Source organism: Miniopterus schreibersii (assembly GCF_964146895.1).
Source record: "Miniopterus schreibersii genome assembly, chromosome: 4".
NCBI lineage: Eukaryota > Metazoa > Chordata > Mammalia > Chiroptera > Miniopteridae > Miniopterus > Miniopterus schreibersii.
In genome coordinates, this window is record NC_138105.1 from 77,316,411 (window position 1) to 77,338,440 (window position 22,030).

A 22,030-nucleotide genomic window follows, 5' to 3' on the forward strand; every position below is an offset into this window, starting at 1 on the left:
TGCATTTCATCTTTTGCCGTCTGCTTATTTTGTCTCTCCACTGTTCCCTTATCCTTCTGTTCCTGTTCACCTTTGTAAGTTAGTTGTTTTCCATGGTCATTTGCTCAGTCTCCCGTTTCTGTTTTGTTTTGTAGCTCTGCTCTAGATTTTTGCTTTGTGGTTACCATAAAGTTTACATAAAACATCTCATAAATAAAATAGTCCTTTTTTGTTGACCGCAAATTTATCTTCATTTGCTTATAAAGGTTCCATCTTTTTACCCCTTCCCCTTTTATATTTTTCATGTTACCAATTATCTCTCTTTATGCTGTGAATTTGTTACTCAACTATAGTAGAGTACTGGTTACTTTTAATTCTTTCCTTTAACTTTGATGCTATAATTGTTTGATAGACTATTCTAAAAAAGTTACAATTTTCTAATACTATTTTTCACCTTAACCAGAGTTTTGTGTACTTTTGTCTTTTCATTTCAGCCTGAAGAGCTCCTTTCAACATTTCTCATAAGGCAGGTCTGGTGGCTGGTGAAGTCCCTCAGCTTTTGTCTGGGAAAGCCTACATTTGTCCTTCATATCTGAAGGATAACTTTGCCGGATTAAGTAATCTTGACTGGCAATTTTTCTCTCTCAGTACTCTGAATAGATCATCCACTCTTTCCTGGCCCCTAAAGTTTCTGCTGAGAAACCTGCTGATAGCCTAATGGGAGTTCCTTTGTAGATTACGATCTTTCCCAACCCCCCCCCCCCAATGCCTTTAAAATTCTTTATCATTGATTTCTGGCAGTTTTAATATAATGTATCTTGCAGAAGGTCTTTTTGTGTTGAGATAATAGGGTGTTCTACTAGATTTGTACACTTGTACATGCAGTTCATTCCCTAGATTTGGGAAGTTCTCAGTTATTATTTATTTAAATACACTCTCCACTCCTTTTTCCCTCTCCTCTGGTGTACCCATTAATCTTACGTTAGCTCTTCTAATGGAATCTATAGTTCTCGTAGGATTCCTTCACTTTTAAAAACTCTTAGTTCTCTCTCCTCTTCCACCTGGTACATTTTTGTATTCCCATCCTCGAGCTCACTTACTCTCTCTCCCCCTGATATGGTTTTCCCAAGGTGTCATTCATCTCATTTATTGAGTTCAGCTCTAGAATTGGTTTCGTTTTTCAGAATTTTAGTCTCTTTGGTAAAGTACTTCTTTCTGTTCATTAATTTTATTCCTGAGTTCACTTCATTGCCTTTCAGAGTTTTCTTGTAGCTTGTTGAATTTCTTCATAATAGCTTTTTAAATTCTTTATCAATTAGATCACAACAGTCCATATCTTTGGGTTCAGTTACTAGAAAATTGTCATTTTCTTTTTGTGATACAGTGTTACCATAGTGTTTGATGAAAAGTGCCTCTGGTGAGCATTTCAAGTAGTGAATACCTTTCTTATTTAGGTAAAGCTTGGTTTATTTTGATTCTGACCATTTAAGAGGTTTCTAAGTAGGAGGCTTTCTTTTACTTTCCAGAAGGTGGCGCTATAGCACAAGTTTTTGCTTTCTCTTACCAGAGCTGAGTAGGTTGGGAGCTGCTCATAAAACAAAAAAAAGGTGGGGGGTGGGGAAAGGGTGGCCACAGAGTTAGTGGAGGTGTGTGCTTAGCACCTGGTGCTTTGGGTGTGTCCACAGACCAAAGAGGGGTATCTTCGAGTGGGGGTATCCCAGATGTCCGTGGGTGGTCCTCTTGCAAGAACACTGGGGCAGACTGCAAGGAGCTGCATTCCTTCAGTTTTCTTTGCCTTCTTCCCCTTCCCTTCCCCCAGTCACTGTGATGTCTTCTCAGAGACAACAGGTTCCTCCAGCTGCCTCACGCATGGCCAGGTGGACCCCACTCATCACCTCCACCCTCCACCTCCCTGCCAGAAAGGTTGTCCTGGCCTGCTGCCACCCCTGCCACTACTCGCCTGGCTCTGCACTCTTTGGCCTCCTCTAAGAGTCAATCCACCCACTTCTGGGTAAACAGACGAGTAGATCCCTCAGGTGCCCTGGTGTGCTGTGCAGAGGTGCTTTGTGTGTGTGTGTGTTGTTTTGATGTCTGATTATAAATCAAAGGGGAGAGAAAAAAGGAATGACTCGTGTCACCATGATGATGTCACCAACACCTGTCCAACTTTTACTATTATTAATACCTTTCAAAAGGGCCATAATACAAACTAAGTTATTTTTGTTCCTCCAACTATAGTGTTCTTTCAACCCGTGTTGACTCAATTTCTTCTGCCTGGAATGTGCTTCCTACCCCTCTCAGAGCCCTACCCATACCATGGTCTGACATGCTGTAACTACCTTGCCAGGCACAGTTCAAACATCATTTTCTCCATGATGCCCTTAGTCCCCATAGCTAGAAAAAAAAATTCTCCCTCCTTCCAATTTCCATGATACTTTTTCCTTACCTTCCTTATGGTACCTAAAACTGTACCTCACATAACAGTTAACTGTGTACCTCCCTTGCCTCTAAACATAACAATGGCAATATCTGAATTTCACACAATTCTGTATTCTCTACAGCGTCTTTCACAGAGGAGATATTTGCTAAAATGATAGATGATTCTGAAATAAATGTTTTTTTGATCTCCACTTCTAACAAGCTATTACCCAAATAATGTCATTAACTCATCATTTAATTCTCAAAAGAATCATGTCTTTGAAAACAGAACTAATATTTTCTCAGTGTATCAAAGTCAAGAATAATTTCCCCTTCTTAGAAAATCAATAGAAGGCTCCAATAGCTCAGTAATTATCGTAATTCCAGAAAGCTGTTTATCTTAAGGAGCACAGAACTTTCCTATCAAAATGATTCCAAAATTTGTGTGGTGAAGATAAACTAAGTTATTTTTTTAATGGCTTAATGTTTGGATAATAAAGGCCAGCCATGTAAGAAACTAATTTTGCCATTTAAAAATTACAACAGTTCAAGGCTATGGTTTTCCAAATTTTAAGATATTAGGAGTAATTTAATAAAGTATACACAGGGGGAAATGGAGGATTTAAAGCAACAGTTTCCTAAATTTCAAGGTGAAGACCAGTGTACCAACCTTCTTGTTTTCCTGAAATTACTTCTGCATGAGAGTCTGAAAACAGGAAGTCAAAATGCACGGGGATGTCAGTCAGAAGGTCTTCCAGGATGGCTTTCTGCTGGCTGTAAGGCAATCCAAAAACATACATATCAAAACATGAGATACTCAATTTTTGTTTTACAAGAGGAAAACCCCCCACTATGCCTCTGGTATATCCTATATAAAGTTTAAAACCAAAACAATTCATTGAAGATTGTTTATTTTAGGAAGAAATTTTCAAGAGTTGTGTGAATTATGTGATTCCTAGATATAAAACTACAAATAGTTAAACCAATAAAATAGAAAATTAGTTTTGTGGGTTTTTAAAAAAATATCTTAATTGATTTCAGAGAGAGAGAGAGAGGGAGGGAGAGAGAGAGAGAAACATCAATGATGAGAGTCATTAGTTGGCTGCCTCCTGCACACCCCCGAATGGGGATCGAGCCCGCAGCCCCGGCATGTGCCCTGACCCAGAATCAAGCCGAGATCCCCTGGATCCTGGGTCGATGCTCAGCCTCTGAGCCATGCTGGCCGGGCTGGAAAATCAGTTTTTTAATGACAACTTTATAATTTGCTATTTTCAGTCATAAACAAATATATTAGAAGATATTTGGTGAGTTCTAGCTAAGGAAATAGTTCTGGCATTATTCCAGATTTGAAAAGAGAATTGTGAATCTCTTCCTTTTGCGGACAGCGATGGGAGAGGGTGAGGAGGAGAAGGAACAGGAGGGAAAAGAGGAGGAAAATAAACCCCGCCCCGCCCTGCCCCACCCCTACAGCCTGGCCTTCCCTCCTGCGCAGGATCACCTTTCCGGAAGAATTCTCATTCCTGCAGTGCAAAGAATGTAGAGAGGGGTCTCTTTGTGTTTTGCCCGTGGCACATGCTCTGCAGCAAAGTTCAAGAGCGGAGAAATGTAATCACTGACTTTCTCTGGAGAGGTAGCAAATTCTGAAATGCCTACAGGAAAAAACACTTCTGTTAACAGCAGATATTTTAGTTAATAAGTTATACTTCTTCAATGTGGCTAATTTGAGAGAAATTCAGTCTATACACCATACTCTCCTACTTTTTTCCTATCCTCTGGCAACACCTTTCACAGTCTCTATTCTCACTCATCCAAAAAAAATCACAGACCTAATTGAGCATCTATTATGCACCAGACACTTGGAGTTGATTACACGAGCTCGTCCCGGCCCTTGGGAAACACGCTCCCACTTTCCTCACTCCCATGGTTATCATCACCAGCAGATTTATCAGATCTCTTCCCCAATCTGCAGATCAGTATGTGGTAACTGCCCATTGAACAAGGCAATATGCTTGTCCTCACTGCCCCATCATAACTCAACATATATAAATGTGAACTCAACATCCACTATAAACCTGCTCTTACTGCCTGTTACCCACCTCAGCGACCACTATCACTAGCTATCCAGTGGCCCAGCTAGTATCCCGAATAAAATCCCTCACCCTCACCCCAACATGTGTTCTGGGTTTCATCGATTGCTTCTCCTTGGTTCCTCTCACATTTTTTCACTTGTCTTCATCTCTTCTAAATACCCCCTGCCTACACATCCTACTGTCCAGCCTTGAAATTCACCCACCATTCCCTCTGCAAAAAGTAACTTTTCCTGGCTTAAAATCCTTTGGGGTTCCTCAGTGCCCTCCAGATGAAGCTCAACTGTGGAATGGTATAACCTGCCCTGCATACTCACCCATCCTGTCTCTTCCCACATTCCTTCTGTTTGGCTTCAACTATACTGAGTAAAGTTTCTACACCATACTCTGGCTTTATGGCCCCTGTACCCCACCAGTAGTAGCTGTCCCTTTAATTTCCTCGTACCCACTTCCCCCCTCTTTTTGTCTGGCTAACTCCTCATTCCCTGAGCTGCTTCCTCTACAGAAGTCTTCCCAGCAGAACCTGGAGATGGACGCACTCTACATTCTATGCTTACCCCAACCTCTAGTCGTAGCATTCATTACCTTAGCAAAATTACCTGTTTATTTCCTGTATGTCTCATTCAACAGGAAGTTTTCTCAAGGACACAAACTGTCTTGTTCAAATTTGTAGTCTCAGCATTAACACAGTGCCTAGCAAATAGTAGGTGCTCAGGAAACATTTGCTGAATGAGTACATAAGTAAATGAATATTTCTAACTGCCACTGAGCCTACAATATTAAAGATGAGGGGAATTTTAGAAATCCAAAACTTCCTTATTTCACAGACTAGCAAATTGTGGACCCAGAAAGATTAATTTGTCAAAGCAATCAGCAAAAACCAGACTAAAAGCCCGTGTTTTTGACTCCACGTACAATACTATTTCAATGGACATCAAGCCCCAAACTACCCAGAATCTATTAAGGAAATTTCTAGAGGGTTGCTGTAATGCTATACACGAGAGACCATGCTTCAGGACAGAGAAGAGCCATAGAAAGGTTCCTGATTGTCCACTTCAAGCACTTCTTGCAGCATCAGAGAGAACCAGTAAACCTCGTTTTAATGAGATTCTGGCGCCTGTCCTGGGATGCTGTCATAGCTGTCCCTCTCTCAAAGGGACACTGTAAGGTGTGAAAGTTTTTGTCTCATTCCACCAGAGCAGTTTAACCACGGATGGGACCTAGCATGCAGAGCTAGTGGAAATGCAAAGTGCTTTAGAGAGTTTGTTCTTGAAATCCTAGTGAATTTTTTATTTGAGCAGTATTACGTTAACCCTGAAAACGTTTCTAGATCAGGGATATGTAAAAATGTCAGGAGTGGGAAAATAGAAAAGTAAAATTAAAAAGTCATCCACTAAGACTTAAAGAAAAAATGCTTTGTTAATGAAAATGTACTCTGATATCAAAATAATGCTGTACAAGAGACTCAGATTAAGTTCCCTCTCTTTATCCTGAAAAATGGAGATTTTGAATTTTCTGAGCACTATGCTGCTGTCCAGCTGCCCAAACATCAGGGAACAACAGCCTGCTGGGGCTGCCTGCAGGAGGAAGCGCGGTCTGCATTAGTCAGTGAAGAATGAGGAAGGCTCAAGGGGTCCGCAGTCTATGGGTTAGGGACAGCTTTATGAGGACAAGTATCCTAGTACACTGACACGGAAGCTCCCTCCCCAGCCAGGCAGCTCTGTTGGTTAGAGCGTCATCCCGATACACCAAGGCTACAGGTTCCATCCCTGATCAAGGCACATATAAGCAGCAACCAATGCATGCATAAGTAAGTGGAACAACAAACCGATGGCTCTCTCTCTCTCAAATCAATAAAAAGGTTAAAAAACAAAACAAAACTGGAGCTCCTCTTCACTTGTTCTTTAAACAGGAGATAAGTTATGATCATTATTTTTATCAACATTCTCTAATATTTAAAAAAATTAATTCCTTGGATTGTCTGCATTTAATATTTTACTATCTAACACATTTGGCAAGATGAAATTAAAGTACTGAATCTCTAAGATCTATTGTTCAATGTTTTAAATCAGTGATTATCAACTGTCAAGACATAAAAGGCTATTTTGAGGTACTCCTGACACCTTCTATTCCTAATGCTATTGAAGAAGGGCACTGTCCATGGAAATGATATGGATACAGAAAAAGGTTGAGAATTACTGATTTAAATTCTCTAACAGGGAAGGCACATTCCAATGTTTCTATAACACACTGACTTAGAAATTACATATCTTTAAAAACTGGACATAGCCATGGCCAGTGTGGCTAAGTGGTGAGAGTGTCAACCTAAGAACTGAAGGGTGGAGAGTTCAATTCTCAGTCAAGGGCATGTACCTGGGTAGCAGGTTCGATTCCCAGCTTCAGTAGGGGAGGCAACCAATCGATGTGTCTCTCACATAGATGTTTCTCTCTCTCTCTCTCTCTTTCTCTCTCCCCCCCTCCCTCCCTCCTATCCCCCCTTTCACTCTCTGAAAAAGCAATGGAAAAAATATCCTCAGGTGAGGATTAACAAAAAAATAAAACAGAGATCAATTAGGTCCTGCTATGAGAGAAAAGAAAAAATGTGAAACATTACAGAGTATGAAAGGACAGAACGTGGTTATCAGTTAGGTATTTATCATTTACATACCTGGTTTTATTTTCATAACCACCGGCTTTCGGTTTTTATCCCTCATTTGTCTGATATCCAACAGATCATGAGGATTGCCATTATGTCTGGGCCAGCAATAGACAAATATTCGAGAGCCACTGCTACCACAGTCCACCACGATCCCATAGTTCACATTAGGGTTATTGGTGTCTGTAGCTTCAATGTCAGTAACTCGTGCCAAGTACCTTGTTTAGAAAAACAAACATATACTTTTGAGACAGAGAAGATCATCCTAAGCCTAAAAGAGTAAATGCAATAAACACCAAGTCAGTGATTTCTAAGTGCAGTTGCACCAATATAACATTTTTACAACTGCCAAAATAATCAGTCAAAAGAAAACAAAACAAGTGACAGTAATAAAGATAATCTAAATCAGATACACACCCATCATTCCTTTAGAAAAGTTCAAACAAGTTCTGAAAAGCAAAACGACTTCCAAACTATCAACATTAACTAAAAATCAGCTTAAAAGATATCACAGGAGAAGCTTATGTTAAATCCTCTTATGATGTGGATCTGCTGGTTAATGACTAAACAGTTTCAGACAGTTTAATTTTTCATGCCATGCTGTACTAAGCATCTGTTTCCCACAGCCACAGGCTCCTAACATTCCACCTAATCCCAAAGTCCTGAAGCCATGAAATGAAGGTGTGGCATCCCATCTAGAAGATAAATGTTTTTTCTCTTACCTTTGAAACTTTTTGTCTCTGGATAGTCGCCCATATTTATTTCGGATTATGACAACAGAGAAGTATAAAAGTGAAACAGCAGCAGCCAGAATACTAATAACAATAATTTGGCGTAAGTTGGTATTCAAAATTCGAGGACATCCCACTGGAGAAATGCTAAAATGCCAGGAAGCAGGAAAAAGACAGGAGATGCCAATTCTGAAATTCCAAAAAACAGATTTTAAAGCAATCTGCTCCAAAGAGGCCTCCCTTCATCTAAACTGCTCCAAAGCAAGACGTTCAGTTTGAGGTGCCCCTACTTCCCTGCTAGGAGGTACCTGTATACCAGCATCTTCCATATTGCTACTTAGCTACATAACTCATTACAGTCATGCGCTGCGTAATGATGTTTCAGTCAACGATGGACTGCAGTTATGACAGTAGTCCCATAAGATGATACTGAAGCTGAAAGATTCCAATCACCTAGTGACATCATATTGCAACAACACATTCCTCATATGTTTGTGGTGATACTGGTGTAAACAGACCTACTGTGCTGCCAGTCATATAAAAGTGAAGCACATACAATTATGTACAGGACATAATACTTAATAATGATAATAAATAAATATGATAATAAATGTTACTGGTTTATGTATTTACTATACTACTTTTATCCTAACTTTAGAGTGTACGCTTTCTACTTATTAAAAAAGTTTGCTGTAAAACAGTATCCCATGTTATGCGGACAGCAGTTTATTGCATTTCTTGATGACATCATTTTTTCTTGTGCATGATTTAATCTTGTGTTGTTTTGTACAGTAACATGCTGTGCAGGCTTGTAGTCTAGGAGCAAAAGGCTATAGTTTATAACCTAAGTACACAGTAGGCTCTGCCATCTAGGTTTGTGTAAGCGCACTCTGTTTGCACAATGAAGAAATTGCCTAAAGATGCATTTCTTACAGAGTATCCTTGTAATTAAGTGGCACATGACTGTATTATAAAATTATATGAATGAAAATTAAGCCCTGATGGTTATGACACTTCTGCATTTTCCCCCTTTCTTGAGAGAATTATGCAGATTATATATTTATATCCTGCTTTGTTCCAAAAAATTAGAGATAGCTTGGAAGAGTAAGTTCATTAACATAAACATATAAATCTATAATAAAATCAGATTTAAGGGTGAAGAAACCAAAAGACAATTTAGTACATAGGAATGCAAGTACTAAGATAGGCCTTGAAAGGTGGACGAGCATTCTCGTGGCCAATAACATTACCCATTAGATTAGAAACATATAAATATCTTAAAAGGAGTAAGATTTTCTTAACACTGAATTCCAAGGCAAATGTCTCCCTGATGATTAAGAAAATAGTATCTTTAACAATATCCCCATAACAAAGTCAGTAAATGAGTTACGTATGTACTGTGTTTTTGGAAATATTCCTGAAACATTTTTGCAAATACACACTTTTTGTCTCAGTTTATGTCAGGAATGTGAGACTTCATTAGGCTTAAAAAAAACAAAGTCTCACTTTAGGATAAATTTTACTGTTTTACAGTTAATTTCTATACTCTTCCCTTTAAAGAGTGCTTCATGGACTCACAGAAGGGGGAGGTATCCTACTAACCCAACAGAAATTTCCATTTGTAGTTTCCTGTCTCCATGTGGGTTCTTGGCCCAGACCATGGAATTATTATCCCCTCCCCACACCTCCAAGGCTTAGAGACAGTTATCCTGTGCTTAATGCAACCCCTTGCAGACTCCAACACACATGCCCTTTATGATAAACTAAATTCACTCCTGCAGAATCCACCTGGCATTATCACCTTCTTTCTGTGACAGGTGCCCAATGGGGCCCTGAAAGAACAAAGGTATAAAATAGAAGTGTAGCACAACTTTGAAGACTTTTTACTTGGGATTTACATTTTTTTCTCCCCCTCTCAAAACCTGTTTCTATGGCACCAAAATCTCAGGTTTCCACTGCAGTGATTAGGTACCATCACTCACCTCCCCATACTGACGGGTCATAGGTCAGGCAATGTTCTGGGGTCAGTCCTCAACCACCATTACAGAAACAATGAGATCCTCCTGGAGTCAGAAGCTTCCTGTTACTGGAAGTAAGAAAAATCACAAAATTGGCACAATCCAAGAAACATCTATGTTCTTTATCAACTGTGTGTTTAAATCCCACCACACACAATCTGGTACATGATCCTTGCACTGCAGCTGTTAAGAAGGGTTTATTTTGAGCATGTAGCTTCTGCATTAGCACCGATCTAGTCCCTATCTCTCTAGTCGTATCTCCTGACAAGAGAGGTATGTACCTTATGCTCCGGCCATCTTAAACACAAGCTGCAAGTCACTGAAATGTCCTGCATTCCTCTGCATTTATAGAATGACTTTTTTTGTCCGTCACTGACGTTCCTATGTAATCCTCATGACACAAATCAAACATGATTCCTCTGTGAGGACTTCCCTAATCCTCGTATCTCCAGAGTACTTGCTCATCACAGTAGTGGGCTGCAGTATTACACTTGTGGCTGGCTGACTTTCTCATCACATGGCAAGACCCTCATTGGCTGGGAGAGTCACTTATTCTTCTGTTTCTCCAGTGACAGTGCCTATCACACAAGTGATGAACAACCACTGTTTGTTTCACGGATGGCTGGGAATGGGAGATACAAAAATGAATCAGACATGGATCCAGCCCTTAGATTTATAATGCAGTAGAGGGGAAAACACACACACACACACACAGACACACAGACACACACACACACACACACACACACACACACACACACACACACACACACACACACACACACTATTAGTAAGGCCTACCTGACAAAGGGGACAAATCACTAATTAGTTCAGGTTTTAATATAGTGTCTACATTATACCATAGACCCAAAACTTACGACAAACAATACTTGTGATTTACAAGTTTACACAAAAAGGGAAATTCTGTCAGTTACCTAGGTATTTAAACGAATTTTAACGTTTTCATAAAGTAACTACCTTTTAGCATTTGACTACAGTGAGATTACTTCATTATAACTTTATTAGAACTCCAATGGCTCAAAGATTTAAATATTTAAAATATCCATTAAAATGCAAGATGAAAACGTAGGCAATTATTTACACAATCTTGGAATGGGTAAGGGTTTTCTATAATGATATTAGTTTGCCAAAACCATAAATGAAAGAAAATACATCTACACATGAGTCTAAAACTTCTGAATGTTTAAAAATAAAAATCCTTTCCCAAATACACATAGCTTGGGAAAATTACTTGTAACATACATGACAAAAGGTAAATATCCCTTACATATAAAAAGTTCACAAAATAAATACATAAGAGAAACACTGGAACAAATGAGCAAGGATAATTGTAAATTAATATAATAAGCAGCTAGACCTTCTTGATCTATCCAGAAGAGGATAGTTATTTGTAAAAATAACTTCATTACTATTTAGCGAAATAAAAATTATTAAAAATAAGACTTTACCACTATCAGACTGGCAGAAATGAAAGTCTGAGGATACTTTGCTAACAAAGGGGAGGAGAAAAGGTCATGAATACTGCTGGGGAGAATCTAAATAGGTACTAATCTTCTGGGGGCATATTGATAACAGGTATTACAATTTTTAATATGCTTACCTTCTGTACAACCTATCACATAACCTATCACACTTCCAGAAACTCATCCTTAGAAAATAACAGGGTAAAACTAAAATATGTATCAAGATGTTCATCATAGTACTGTGTATAACAGCAAAACATTGCTTCTAAATTAATGTGTATTATAGAGCCTGGATTAAATTAAACATGGTCCATTTATGCAACAGAATACAATGTGACTATTAAAGGTGGTCATGCAGATTTATATTTATTGACATGGAAAAGATGTCCATGATATATTAAGTGAAAAAAATTTCCCCATGCATAAGAGGGGGCAAAATGGAAGGAGAGAAACCAAAATGTTAATAGTGGTTAGTATTTTTGACTAGTGAGATAAATCTTTATTTTCTTCCCTAGTCTTACCTATATTTCTTAAAAGGCATATGCTAATTTTATCATCAGAAGAAACAAAAGAACTATTTTCAACAAGCTATCTTTGACTGATATCTTCAGTTTCCAGCATCAAATCCTCTTCTGGATAGATCAAGAAAGCCTAGCTTACAAACTCTTCATGACATAGGAATTCCGATCTGAATATTTTTTTGTGATAGTTGAACTAAAAAAAAAAAAAAAAAAAAAAAGAATGCTTTAGTTAACAGCCTAAAGTCAAGGTCCTTTGGGGAAGGAAGGCCTTTAATGATTCAGTGATGATAAGCACTACAAAGTGATATGAAGGGCACTGAGGAGTAACGAACCTAACTCTAGATGTCAAGATGTTTGCAGACTGGTTACAGAGAAAACACTAATACCCAGGAAATAATCAAGAGTATAACAGAAGGTAAAGTTAAATTATTTGGACTAACAGAGTTCAGAGAAGAGCACAAGGAACACTGGTAAATAAGAACAGCTTCCTGAAGGTTAGAGGCCAACTTTGGATGGGGGAGAACAGATAATACATTTCAAAAGATAAGATGCAGTGTTGGAATGATCACAGCAAACTTAGCAAACGTTATTTAATCTGGTGTTTGTCTTAGGACTTTTTTTTTGAGATGTGAGCATTTCGGCAAAAAGGATAGATACTTCTGTAAATTACAAAACTTGTATTTAAAGACAGAGAGAAAATAGAACAGCTTATAAGTTGCTGAAGTAATTACTTTTATTTAGGACAAAAGTATGGCTGAATATTACCCAGCAGTCAATGATATGGTAATTTGATCTTAAAATGTAAACTCCTATTGTATTTGCAGCTAAGAATCTTGGCACCAAAGTTTAGGGAGGCAAAGTCTTACTAACATTACATAAAAATCCCACGTTTTCAAAAGGCCTAAATTATGTTAGGCCTATTATCAGAGAGATGCACTAACTGCAGTATGATTTCAGCTAGTGCAGCCCTCCTTAGCCGAATACTCTTTAGTAGAGTAAAGCCCATCTTTCTCACTGAAGAAAACAATATAAATCAACTGTAAAGTGAAATGGTTCCTGTGGTAAAAAATGAATGATGCAATAAAACGGATATTGGCAAATTCTCAAATCATATGCAAACAAAAATCATAGACAAATGAGACTCTGGAAGAGCTAGACCTCTGAGTAAGAAAAGGTAAGATGACAGGAAGGGTGCTTTAAAAAGGAATGATATGAATATTGAAGGTTACAAGGGGACCTTGAAAAATCAAAAGGGCCCACAAACACTTAGGTGGGATTTTGTAAGAAATAACTGTCTTTCTGAGAGTGACAGGCGAAGGTAAAGTGGCACTCTGTGGCACTCGGTTATAGAAAAAATACATGAAAACAACTTGATTCATTGTTTTAAGAAGAAAGCACATAGTTGCATTATGATCTACATTTTCTTTAATATTTATTTTTAAATTTAAAATTTTATTTTACAACATCAAGTCCAAATGAAACCTCTTCCTCTCACTATTCATTTGCAAAATTCAGGTCTCCATTTTAAGAGATCTTTTTTTGGTTACACTTTTTCTGAATCACCTCTGCAGTTTCCCAAATCTGCAACTCTGATTTTCCTCAAGTTCCAATTCCATATCCTGAGCTTACTGATGCCTGTTACCGCAAACTCATTTAGTCTAAGCCTGCAGTGATAACCTTTTGGCACAAACTAATATCACCTTCCAGGTTCTCTAGGTCTAAGAGGGGCATCACCATTGACTAGAGTCACCTGGTTATTAACTTTGATTCCCACTTATCTGTGTGCTATCAATTCCTCAAAAAAAATCCACACATCAAAAATGACCACAGCTTTGTTTGGAATCTAAAGAACAAAATGAACTGATGAACAAAATAGACCCAGTGACACAGAAGCATGGAACAGACTGAGGAAACTCAAGGGAAGGCACCGGTGGCTGGGTGGGGAGAGATTAACTAAAGAACTTATAAGCATGTATGCATAACCCATGGACACACACAATAGTGTGGGGAAGACTGGGGGTGGAGGGTAGAAGGGGTGAATGGAGAAAAAAAGACGACATCTGTAATACTTTCAACAATAAAGATAAACTAAACAAAAAAATGACCACAGAACACATTACAAGACAGATCTCTAGGCAGGTCACCCATCTTCTGCTTTCACTGTGAACACCACCCTTCCAAAACAACTCTTTGTAAAACACTACTTTCAAAATATGACCAGCTCAAGAACCTTCTGGAGCCTATGGGGTCAACACCGACTTTTCCTCAACTGATCCCATCTCATTTCACCAATCTGTTCTCTTCTCGGCCCCAGGTAACACCTTTCTGCTCTAGTGAAGTGGGTCTCTTCCCTCCCACACAAGCTGTTCTCATTTTAGCCCTGGGCCTTTCTTTACTAATGTCACTTCCTCCTAATATGTCCTGCTCTCAACATTATACTTCCTTCAAGGCACAGGTCAGTATTTTTCTTTGCAAATATTTAAACTGTTATGCTTTCTAATGTTTTCCCACATTCTAAATCTTTGTTCATTTTTTAAAACATGCTGAATATGTAGGAAATAAACATTAATATAAATAAATATATAAATCCTCAGATGCACTTTCTTTGTCTCTTCTTTCTAGATTGTATACAAGGGTTGAGATCATGCATTTCTACTAGGGCTAGAAGAATGTAAACCACAAATTCAGTAAGCAACAGATACAAGTGATAAATCAGTGTTAAGGTAAACACAGAAATAAACTTCTTATACGAACTATTTCATTCTATAATTCTGCTCATGCGCCAAACAATGAACAAACCTGATACAAAGACAAGATAATGTCAAATATAAGATAACACAGAATATGATTCTTTTAAGTCTCTTCAAAGCTGGAAAATTAAGTATTATCATTACACAAGGCAGGACAGGCAAAACTGCAAAGTGAAATTAAACTAGGGATTTGAGCCGCTAATGTAGAATTCTGTAATAACCTCTAGTTTGTCTTTTAGCACGGAAGCTGCTGAATTGTAAAGCATCTCTTTGCTTTCCTAAGAGTGAAAAATGTTCTGCACCAGTGTTCATACAACTGGGTTCTGGGACATCACAGTCCCTAGGGTAAGAGAACTGTTCCTTTAAAAGGTGTCTGTGCATTACTCAAGCCTGAGGAACACTGCTCTCACCAAGACTTCATTGCCCAATCGGTTCCATTTTTTTCAAGGATGAAATTTAGCAGAAGCAAAGCAAAGCAGAAACGATGCTGCACGTGTAAACGTTAGGATAAGGCGCCAGGCGAGAACCCCGGGTCCTCGGCGCGGCAGCCCTTCTCCCCGGCCAGCTCCCTCCCCAGTGCGGGCCAGGTCCGCCCACACGACGTGTAAAAGGGAAAAGACAGCGCGGTCACCCGAGCCGGCGCGACAGCACGACCGCCAGGCTTCCCCTCCCAGGGCTGGGGGAGAGCACCTGCCGCCCAGAGTCACGGGCGCTGACGGCCCGGGCGCCCGGACGGGGCCGCGGGGCCGGGTGGCGGGGGCGGCGATGGACGCGGGGAAGACAGACAGCGGAGGGCTCGCCCCCGGTCCCCGACGGTCCAACGGTCGCCGCCCTCCCGACGTCCGCGCCGGGAAGGCCGCCTCACCTGTTCTGCAGGGCCTGACTCGGCGGCCCGGGCTCCCAGGGGCGGGGAGCCGTGAGCCGAGCGCATCACGGCCGCCACCGAGAGGCGGCGGCGGCTACGCGGCAGCGGCTTCCCGGGGGCTCCGCTCCTTCCCGGGAGCCACTCCGCCGGCCGGCCTCGCCCGCGTTGCGTCCCCGCGGTGCCGGGAGCGCGCACGCCGGGGGCGGGGCCTGCGCCGAGGGGCGGGGCCTGCGCCGGGGGCCTGGCGTCACGTGCAGAGCTGCTCCGCGCCGCCGAAGCCGAAGGTGAGTGTTGGCAACAAAGCAGCCAGCCCTGCGCGCTGGTCACCGCGGGCCCTGCCCCGCGTGGCTGTGGGCGGGGGTGCGCCGTGCCTGTGACGCTGCAGTTTGTCTTTCCTTGGTGCGCCTAAGGGTTATGGAAAGTAACACTTGAAAACCTAACTAGAACTAGGCATTTTTGCTCAAGTCTTGACATTTTTACCCAACCCTTGACATTTTTACAACGTTAAGCTAAGACGCAAACTCATTCCGTGAATCTCTTAATAGCCACATAACTAGTAAGAGCCAGGATTTCATCCTTGCCAAAACCTGCCCATATCGGCGCCTATTCTGGGGGAGACAGGCGGCCCCAACACACCCGTGAGGAGAACGAGAGAGGCGAACAGCACCGTTCCCGCGATCGACCCCGTGGCCTGACACTTAGCTCAAGGCCCCTCTCTCTAGCTTCACAAAAACCTGCCTTGGAGTCACACAGCTGGAAGAGACCTTGAGAATCATGGCTTCTATCTTTTCCCCCCTCTTTTGTTATCGGTGAATAAAATGCTTTCCAGAAAAAAGGAAATGACTAGCCAGCTACTTAAAAAAAATATATATATATATATATATATATATATATATATATATATTTTGTATTTTAATGAGAGCCCTAGAAACATCTACTCCGTTACTTTTGTCAAGTGAAACAAGCTTGGACAGAACTAGTAGGTATACATTTTAAGCAGAATCCTTCTTGGTCTGGCATCAGATTGGTCCATCTCCTCGTGGTAATGTTTCACCGCTGGATTCAGATACTCTTCATGGAAGAAGGGTAGCAGTGACCAGGAACCTTGTGCTTTAGAACTAAATACTACCTTTTTTACTATTGCTCCTCATTACAATCATAAAACCACAGAACGTTCTAGCCAAAGGGACTGCGGGAACTGGCTAGTCCAACCACCTCCTTTTACTGTTAAGGAACCTGGGACCCAGAGAGGTTGAATGACTTGCTCAGGATCCCTTGGAGGCAGAGGAGAAAGCGGAATAAATGGTTCCAATGTCTACTTCAGGGTCCATCTATGGTAATCTGTTGTTGTTTCTTTTTTTAAAAAAAGGCCAGTTTGAATAGCTTACACAATAGAAACCTCTGTGACGTGTACCTAAGGCTAGCTCTGAGGAGCTGAAGTAGCTGGCCTCTGACATGCTACCTCAAAATTATGTGCTCTTCAGAGTCCTTACCATTTGAGATACTGGTTTAGATTATGATAGGCTCTCTTAAGGAGGCCTCCACAAAAATGCCAGACTAGTATTATTGTACCATCAATATTTCCTGATCATTCATATGTAATAATTATTTGTTAAGAGCTGGGAAAGAAAGTATAAAGAAGTATGAAAACATGTAACATGGTGAATTAGTTTTCTAGGTCTGCTGTAACAAATTACCCCAAACCAGGTGTCTTTAGATGACAGAAATTTGTTCTTTCACAGTTCTGGATACTAGAAGTCTGAAATCAAGGTGCTGACAGGGCCATGCTTTCTTTGAAGACTCTAGGGGAGGATTCTTAGTTTCTGGTAGTTGCTGGCAATCTTTGGCATTTCTCAGCGACTTAGCTAATAATTATATATATTTATACAGCCTTTGTTTCCAAGGAGATCATAGTTCTTTACAGACATGATGTCGTTTATGAGCCCAGCATTCCTAAGGCAGGGAATGGGCCTAGAGAATTCTTATTTTATGGTCTTTTGTTGTGGAGAGCAAGCACTTAAGGTGCAGAAAGAGCAAGTGACTTGTTCAAAGCAACACCAGAACTTAGGGTTTTTTTCAACATTTTCTCATCATAGCAGTGTGACCAACTGTACCCTAAAGGGGTCATATGGGCTATGGATCATTAAACACACATGCGTAGGGAGAGGACAGGACACACCCTTCTGATTCTGGTAACAGTACCTTATATTTCCAAAAGAATATGCTCAGATCACACTCAGTCCATTTGAATCACCCAACCATGGCCCTGGGCTGGTTAAGCTGAGTAATTTCACCTCCTGACCACTGAGATTGGCACATGAATCATGCTGTTCTAATCAGATATAAAACACATTTTTCAATAGCAGCTTCAGCTGCACAAAAGATATTTTGGTTTTCTTACAGTTTTCATTTCATTTCTCAAATCGTCCAGACTTAGACAGGAAGCAGTAGGTTATTTATTGGACCCCTTGAATCTCGACACTTCTGTGTTCCTTTCTCATCCGGTCTAACATACCATTCTCCTTCTCAGCGTCCTGCATTAATTTCTCATCACCTCTAGGTGACGAGAATTCCTAGCAAATCACCTGTGGGAATCAGTGGGGTGATAAGATGTCATTGACAGGTGGGCCTCACACCCACCTCCTTAATGTGACACCCCAAGGCCATGACTGAGACCCCTCCAGCGTGTTAATCGTATGTCCTAACACTTCCCTGTGTGTTCCTTGTGTACTAACATGCATCACGACTTGCTTGCTCCCAAATAATTCCTTATTTTAATGCCTCTGTGTCTTCACACATGCTTGCTATGACTGAAATAATTTCTCTTTCTTAACTGCCTATTAAAAAAAAAAAAAAAAAAGTCCTTCAATTTGCCCCTCTGGAGCTATGTTATCCTCAAGTTTTCCCTAACCTCCCCAGGCAGAAGAGTGTCTCTCCTTTATCCGCAACAGTATTGTTTGGTTTAACTGTTCTTGGCCTTTGCTGGCTGCTGTCTTTTTTTGTGGTTATCAATCCTCACCGGAGGATATTTTTTCCCATTGAGTTTTTAGAGAGAGTGTAAGGGAGGGGGAGAGACAGAGTGAGAGAAATAGCAACGTGAGAGGGACACATTGATTCGTTGCCTCCCCATTGGTTGCCTCCCGCATACTCCCTGACCAGGACCAGGGATCTCCCAAGCTGTGCCCTTGACTGCAATCGAACCCATGCCCCTTCAGTCCAAAGGCTGACACTCTAACCCCTGAGCCAAACCGGCCAGGGCTTTGCTGCTGTCTTTTTCCCCGTGGTATTGCTCACCTGCAGCAAATGTGAGTTCAGTTCAACAAACATATTTCATGTACCCATGACCTGTTCCTCCCAGGCCCTGCGGAACTAATGAGACTCTAGCTCCCAGGCCTTCCACAAGCAGAAATAGGTGTCATCCCATTTCCTGCTACAATGCTTTTGCCCTATCTCCATATTCATTCCTGTTTGAAATCATGCTGTATTTTCTAGAATAGGTGCTCCGTAATGTCTACTTGAACGGAATCGAATATGTTTTCTTGCTCAAGTAGGGCTAACAGCTTCATCTGCCAGAATCTTTGGAACCCATATTTTCTTACCCAACTCATTATTCTTTTAGCTTTGAGTAACGCTTAGTTGCATATGTGTCTTTTTCCCATTACCTCTCCCATTGGACTGTAATCTCTTTGAAGACAGGGACTGTGTCTTCTGCGTCACACCGTCCAGAGTGCTTAGGACAGTGCTGGTGCGGAGGAAGTGCTCAGAACATGTTTGCTAAGTGATTATGGATGGATGAGTGAGTGAATGCATGAATATTATTTTCCTTCTTGATCAGAGAATTTATGAAGATAGAACTTGGCAAGAGAGGTCACTCTTCTGCTTACCACCCTTCAGAGTCACTGAAGACAGAGGACAGTAGAGGGAGAGAAAGCAGTGGATGATCCAGAGAAAAGCTCTATCTTTCCTCACAGTGCTCTGCGCCTACTTGCCTTGTGTACCCAGCAGGAAGTTCCTTAGAGTTTGGGGGCTTTGATGAAGCATTTTCCACTTGGATGATGCAGGTCAAACCCTACTTTTACATTTTCTTGCCATTTCAGTTGGAATTGGGAACAAGGAGTCAAATGTGAATTTTCAACCTAACGTCTTTCTCTGTGAGGCCTTCTGTGACCTTCATTTAACATTGCAAGCGGTAGCTTTGACCCCATACTCTTTATGCCCATTCCTGCCTTATTTTTCCTCTGTAGCACATACCCCTGTCTATTTTGTTAGTTTACTGTTCATCTCCCTATATCAGTAAGGAGACGGAAAGCACACAGGTTATTTCAACAGGAAAAATTTAATATAAATGATTGTTAATTTAATATAAAATCTATTATTAAGAATTTAATATAAAGCGGAAGGTGGTTGACTAGTAAGAGAAGTAAAACAAAATAAAAAAGATTTCCCGGAGGGGTCCAGAAGAAGTGGGTGCAGAAAAGCAGCTACTACCTCTAGGCTGGGGGAGAGTGGACGGGAAGGAACTGAGGACGCGAGGAACATCCCCAGCCCTTCTGTCCCCATCCCAGGCTGAGGTTCAGAGGCCTCCCAGGAGGGAATGGCTACCTAGGACTAGCTCCATAATATGCAGATTCAGTGCAAAATGGAAATGAAAGGTTCCTTGTTAGAAAATTACTGAGCATTTAAAAAGTGTGACGGCAGAACATGAAACCAAATGCAAGGCTAAGTGCCAGGCCCCGGGCGGCTGACACAAGCTCTGTGCAGCTCTGTCGCTACTGCAGGAACACAGAACCTGCTGCTGGCAAAGACACTTGCTGGAGGGCTCAGGCCAGTCTTGATCTGTGGAAGCCACTGCTGTGGCCCGAGAGCGTGGCCTGGCCGGGGCTGCTCTGCCAGCAGAAATGGGCAGTGGGGTGGAGGCTTAAGCACAGGGCTGGAGCCTTGACAGTTTGCTGTTATCAAAACCACAGCTGTACACACTGTCCCATTTTGTCATTACAAAGCAATATTTTTCAAGTTAGAATGATGAAACATTTTATTTACTCGCGTGTTACCTGGATTTATAATCTTAAACATTTCTAAACATATGCACATACTCTTCCCCTACTCCCACCCCCGCCCCCAGCCCTCAAATATCTGTGGCAAACCTGGAAGGGGGAAAGCAGAAGAAATAGCCTTCTAGAAAAGGTGGCACGAGATAGGATGCAGAAAGCAAAGGGAACAATTAGTGTGAGGAGGAGGAAAGACTCCTTTTTTATTTTTAATTGTGGTAAAATACACACAACGTAAAAATTTCCATCTAACCATTTTTAAGAGAACAGTTCAGTAATGTTAAGTATCTTCACATTGTTTTGCAACCAATCTCCAGAACTTTTTCATCTTGCAAAATTAAAACTGTGTCCCCATTAAACAACTTCCCTTTCCCCCTTCCCCCACCCCCTGGCAACCACCCTCCTACTTTCAGTCTCTATGAATTTGGCTACTCGATGTACCTCATATAAGTGGAATTATACAGCATTTATCTTTTGTGATTATTTCACTTGGCGTAATGTCCTCCGGGTTGAGCCATGTTGTAGCAGGTGTCAGCATTTCCTTCCTCTGTGAGGCTGGAATGAACACGAGTGTACAAATGTATTTTTGAGACCTGGCTTTCGGTTCTTGTGGATAAATACCCAGAAGTGGGATTGCTGAATCAGAGTAATTCCATTTTTAATTTTTTCATAAACTGCCATAGTGTTTTCCACAGTGACAGTACCATTTTGCATTCCCGCCAACAGGGCCCAAGAGTCCCACCCCGTTTTCTCCACATCTTCCCCAACACTTGTTATTTTCGGTGTGTGTGTTTTTATAGCAGCCACCTTGATGGCAGCTCATAGCTGGCCTCAGTGGTTGTCCGGTCCTCTAAATGTCCTTCACACCTGCACCATCATAAAGTGTCTTCGGACTATAACCTAGTGGCCAGGTGCCGTGCTTGCTTAGAATTCATCTCCCTCGGCCTGGAGCCCAGCCCAGCTCCTGTAGCTGCAGTCCTTAGAAGGCACTTTAGAAAGTGGCCAGCCCTGACTTCCCTTGTTCACGCAGGAAAACTGAACCGGGCCTGGCGTAGGTGGCTGGCCTGACACGGAGAGCAGCATAAAAACAACGAGTAATGCGCATCTGCTTTCACAGTAACCTCTCCGCAGCCGAGGATACAGGTAGAGACAGGCGTTGCTGACCCTCAGGGCCATGCCTCGTGCAGTGAAAGTTTCCCAGATACACAGAGGTGTCAAGTCAGGCTCAAGTGTGGCCTCCTGGAGCTGTCCCCACGTGGGAAGGGCCTGTGTGTCCGGCTGGATTCCTGCTGCCTGCTGGGGACGAGCCTGGCCTCCTGACCTGCCGAGCTGTTGTCTGTTGTGTCTCTAAACAGTATATTCAGACCCTCCGTCCTCAGCAAGGAGCCTGCTCCCACTCCTGCTCTGCTTCGGGACTTAGGGGCAGAGGTTTATGCTTCTTCCTGCCTATCCCTTAATATAATGGTTATTAAC

The 22,030-nt window shown here is 41.5% G+C and overlaps 2 protein-coding genes across 9 annotated transcripts in view; one reads left to right on the top strand and one right to left on the bottom strand.

The window, feature by feature from the left end:
- The window catches only part of ENTPD4 (ectonucleoside triphosphate diphosphohydrolase 4), a 29,756-nt gene extending 14,045 nt beyond the window's left edge, over positions 1–15,711 (bottom strand). For 2 of the 8 annotated variants that reach the window (XM_081137417.1, XM_081137414.1), the window contains exons 1-7: positions 11,895–12,087; positions 10,171–10,511; positions 9,854–9,957; positions 7,863–8,060; positions 7,153–7,358; positions 3,896–4,046; positions 3,068–3,171 (exon numbers count right to left, since the gene is read on the bottom strand). In XM_081137417.1, coding sequence (XP_080993543.1) covers positions 3,068–3,171; positions 3,896–4,046; positions 7,153–7,358; positions 7,863–8,060; positions 9,854–9,861 — 667 coding nt within the window. In that variant the 5' untranslated portion in view covers positions 9,862–9,957; positions 10,171–10,511; positions 11,895–12,087. Of the gene's footprint in view, positions 1–3,067; positions 3,172–3,895; positions 4,047–7,152; positions 7,359–7,862; positions 8,061–9,853; positions 9,958–10,170; positions 10,512–11,894; positions 12,088–15,509 lie in introns of those variants that run through there. The other 6 variants (XM_081137415.1, XM_081137412.1, XM_081137419.1 and 3 more) reach the window with 4 other exon arrangements.
- Positions 1–22,030, top strand: part of SLC25A37 (solute carrier family 25 member 37) — a 106,647-nt gene that overhangs the window by 10,092 nt on the left and 74,525 nt on the right. The gene's annotated exons all lie outside the window — the stretch shown is intronic.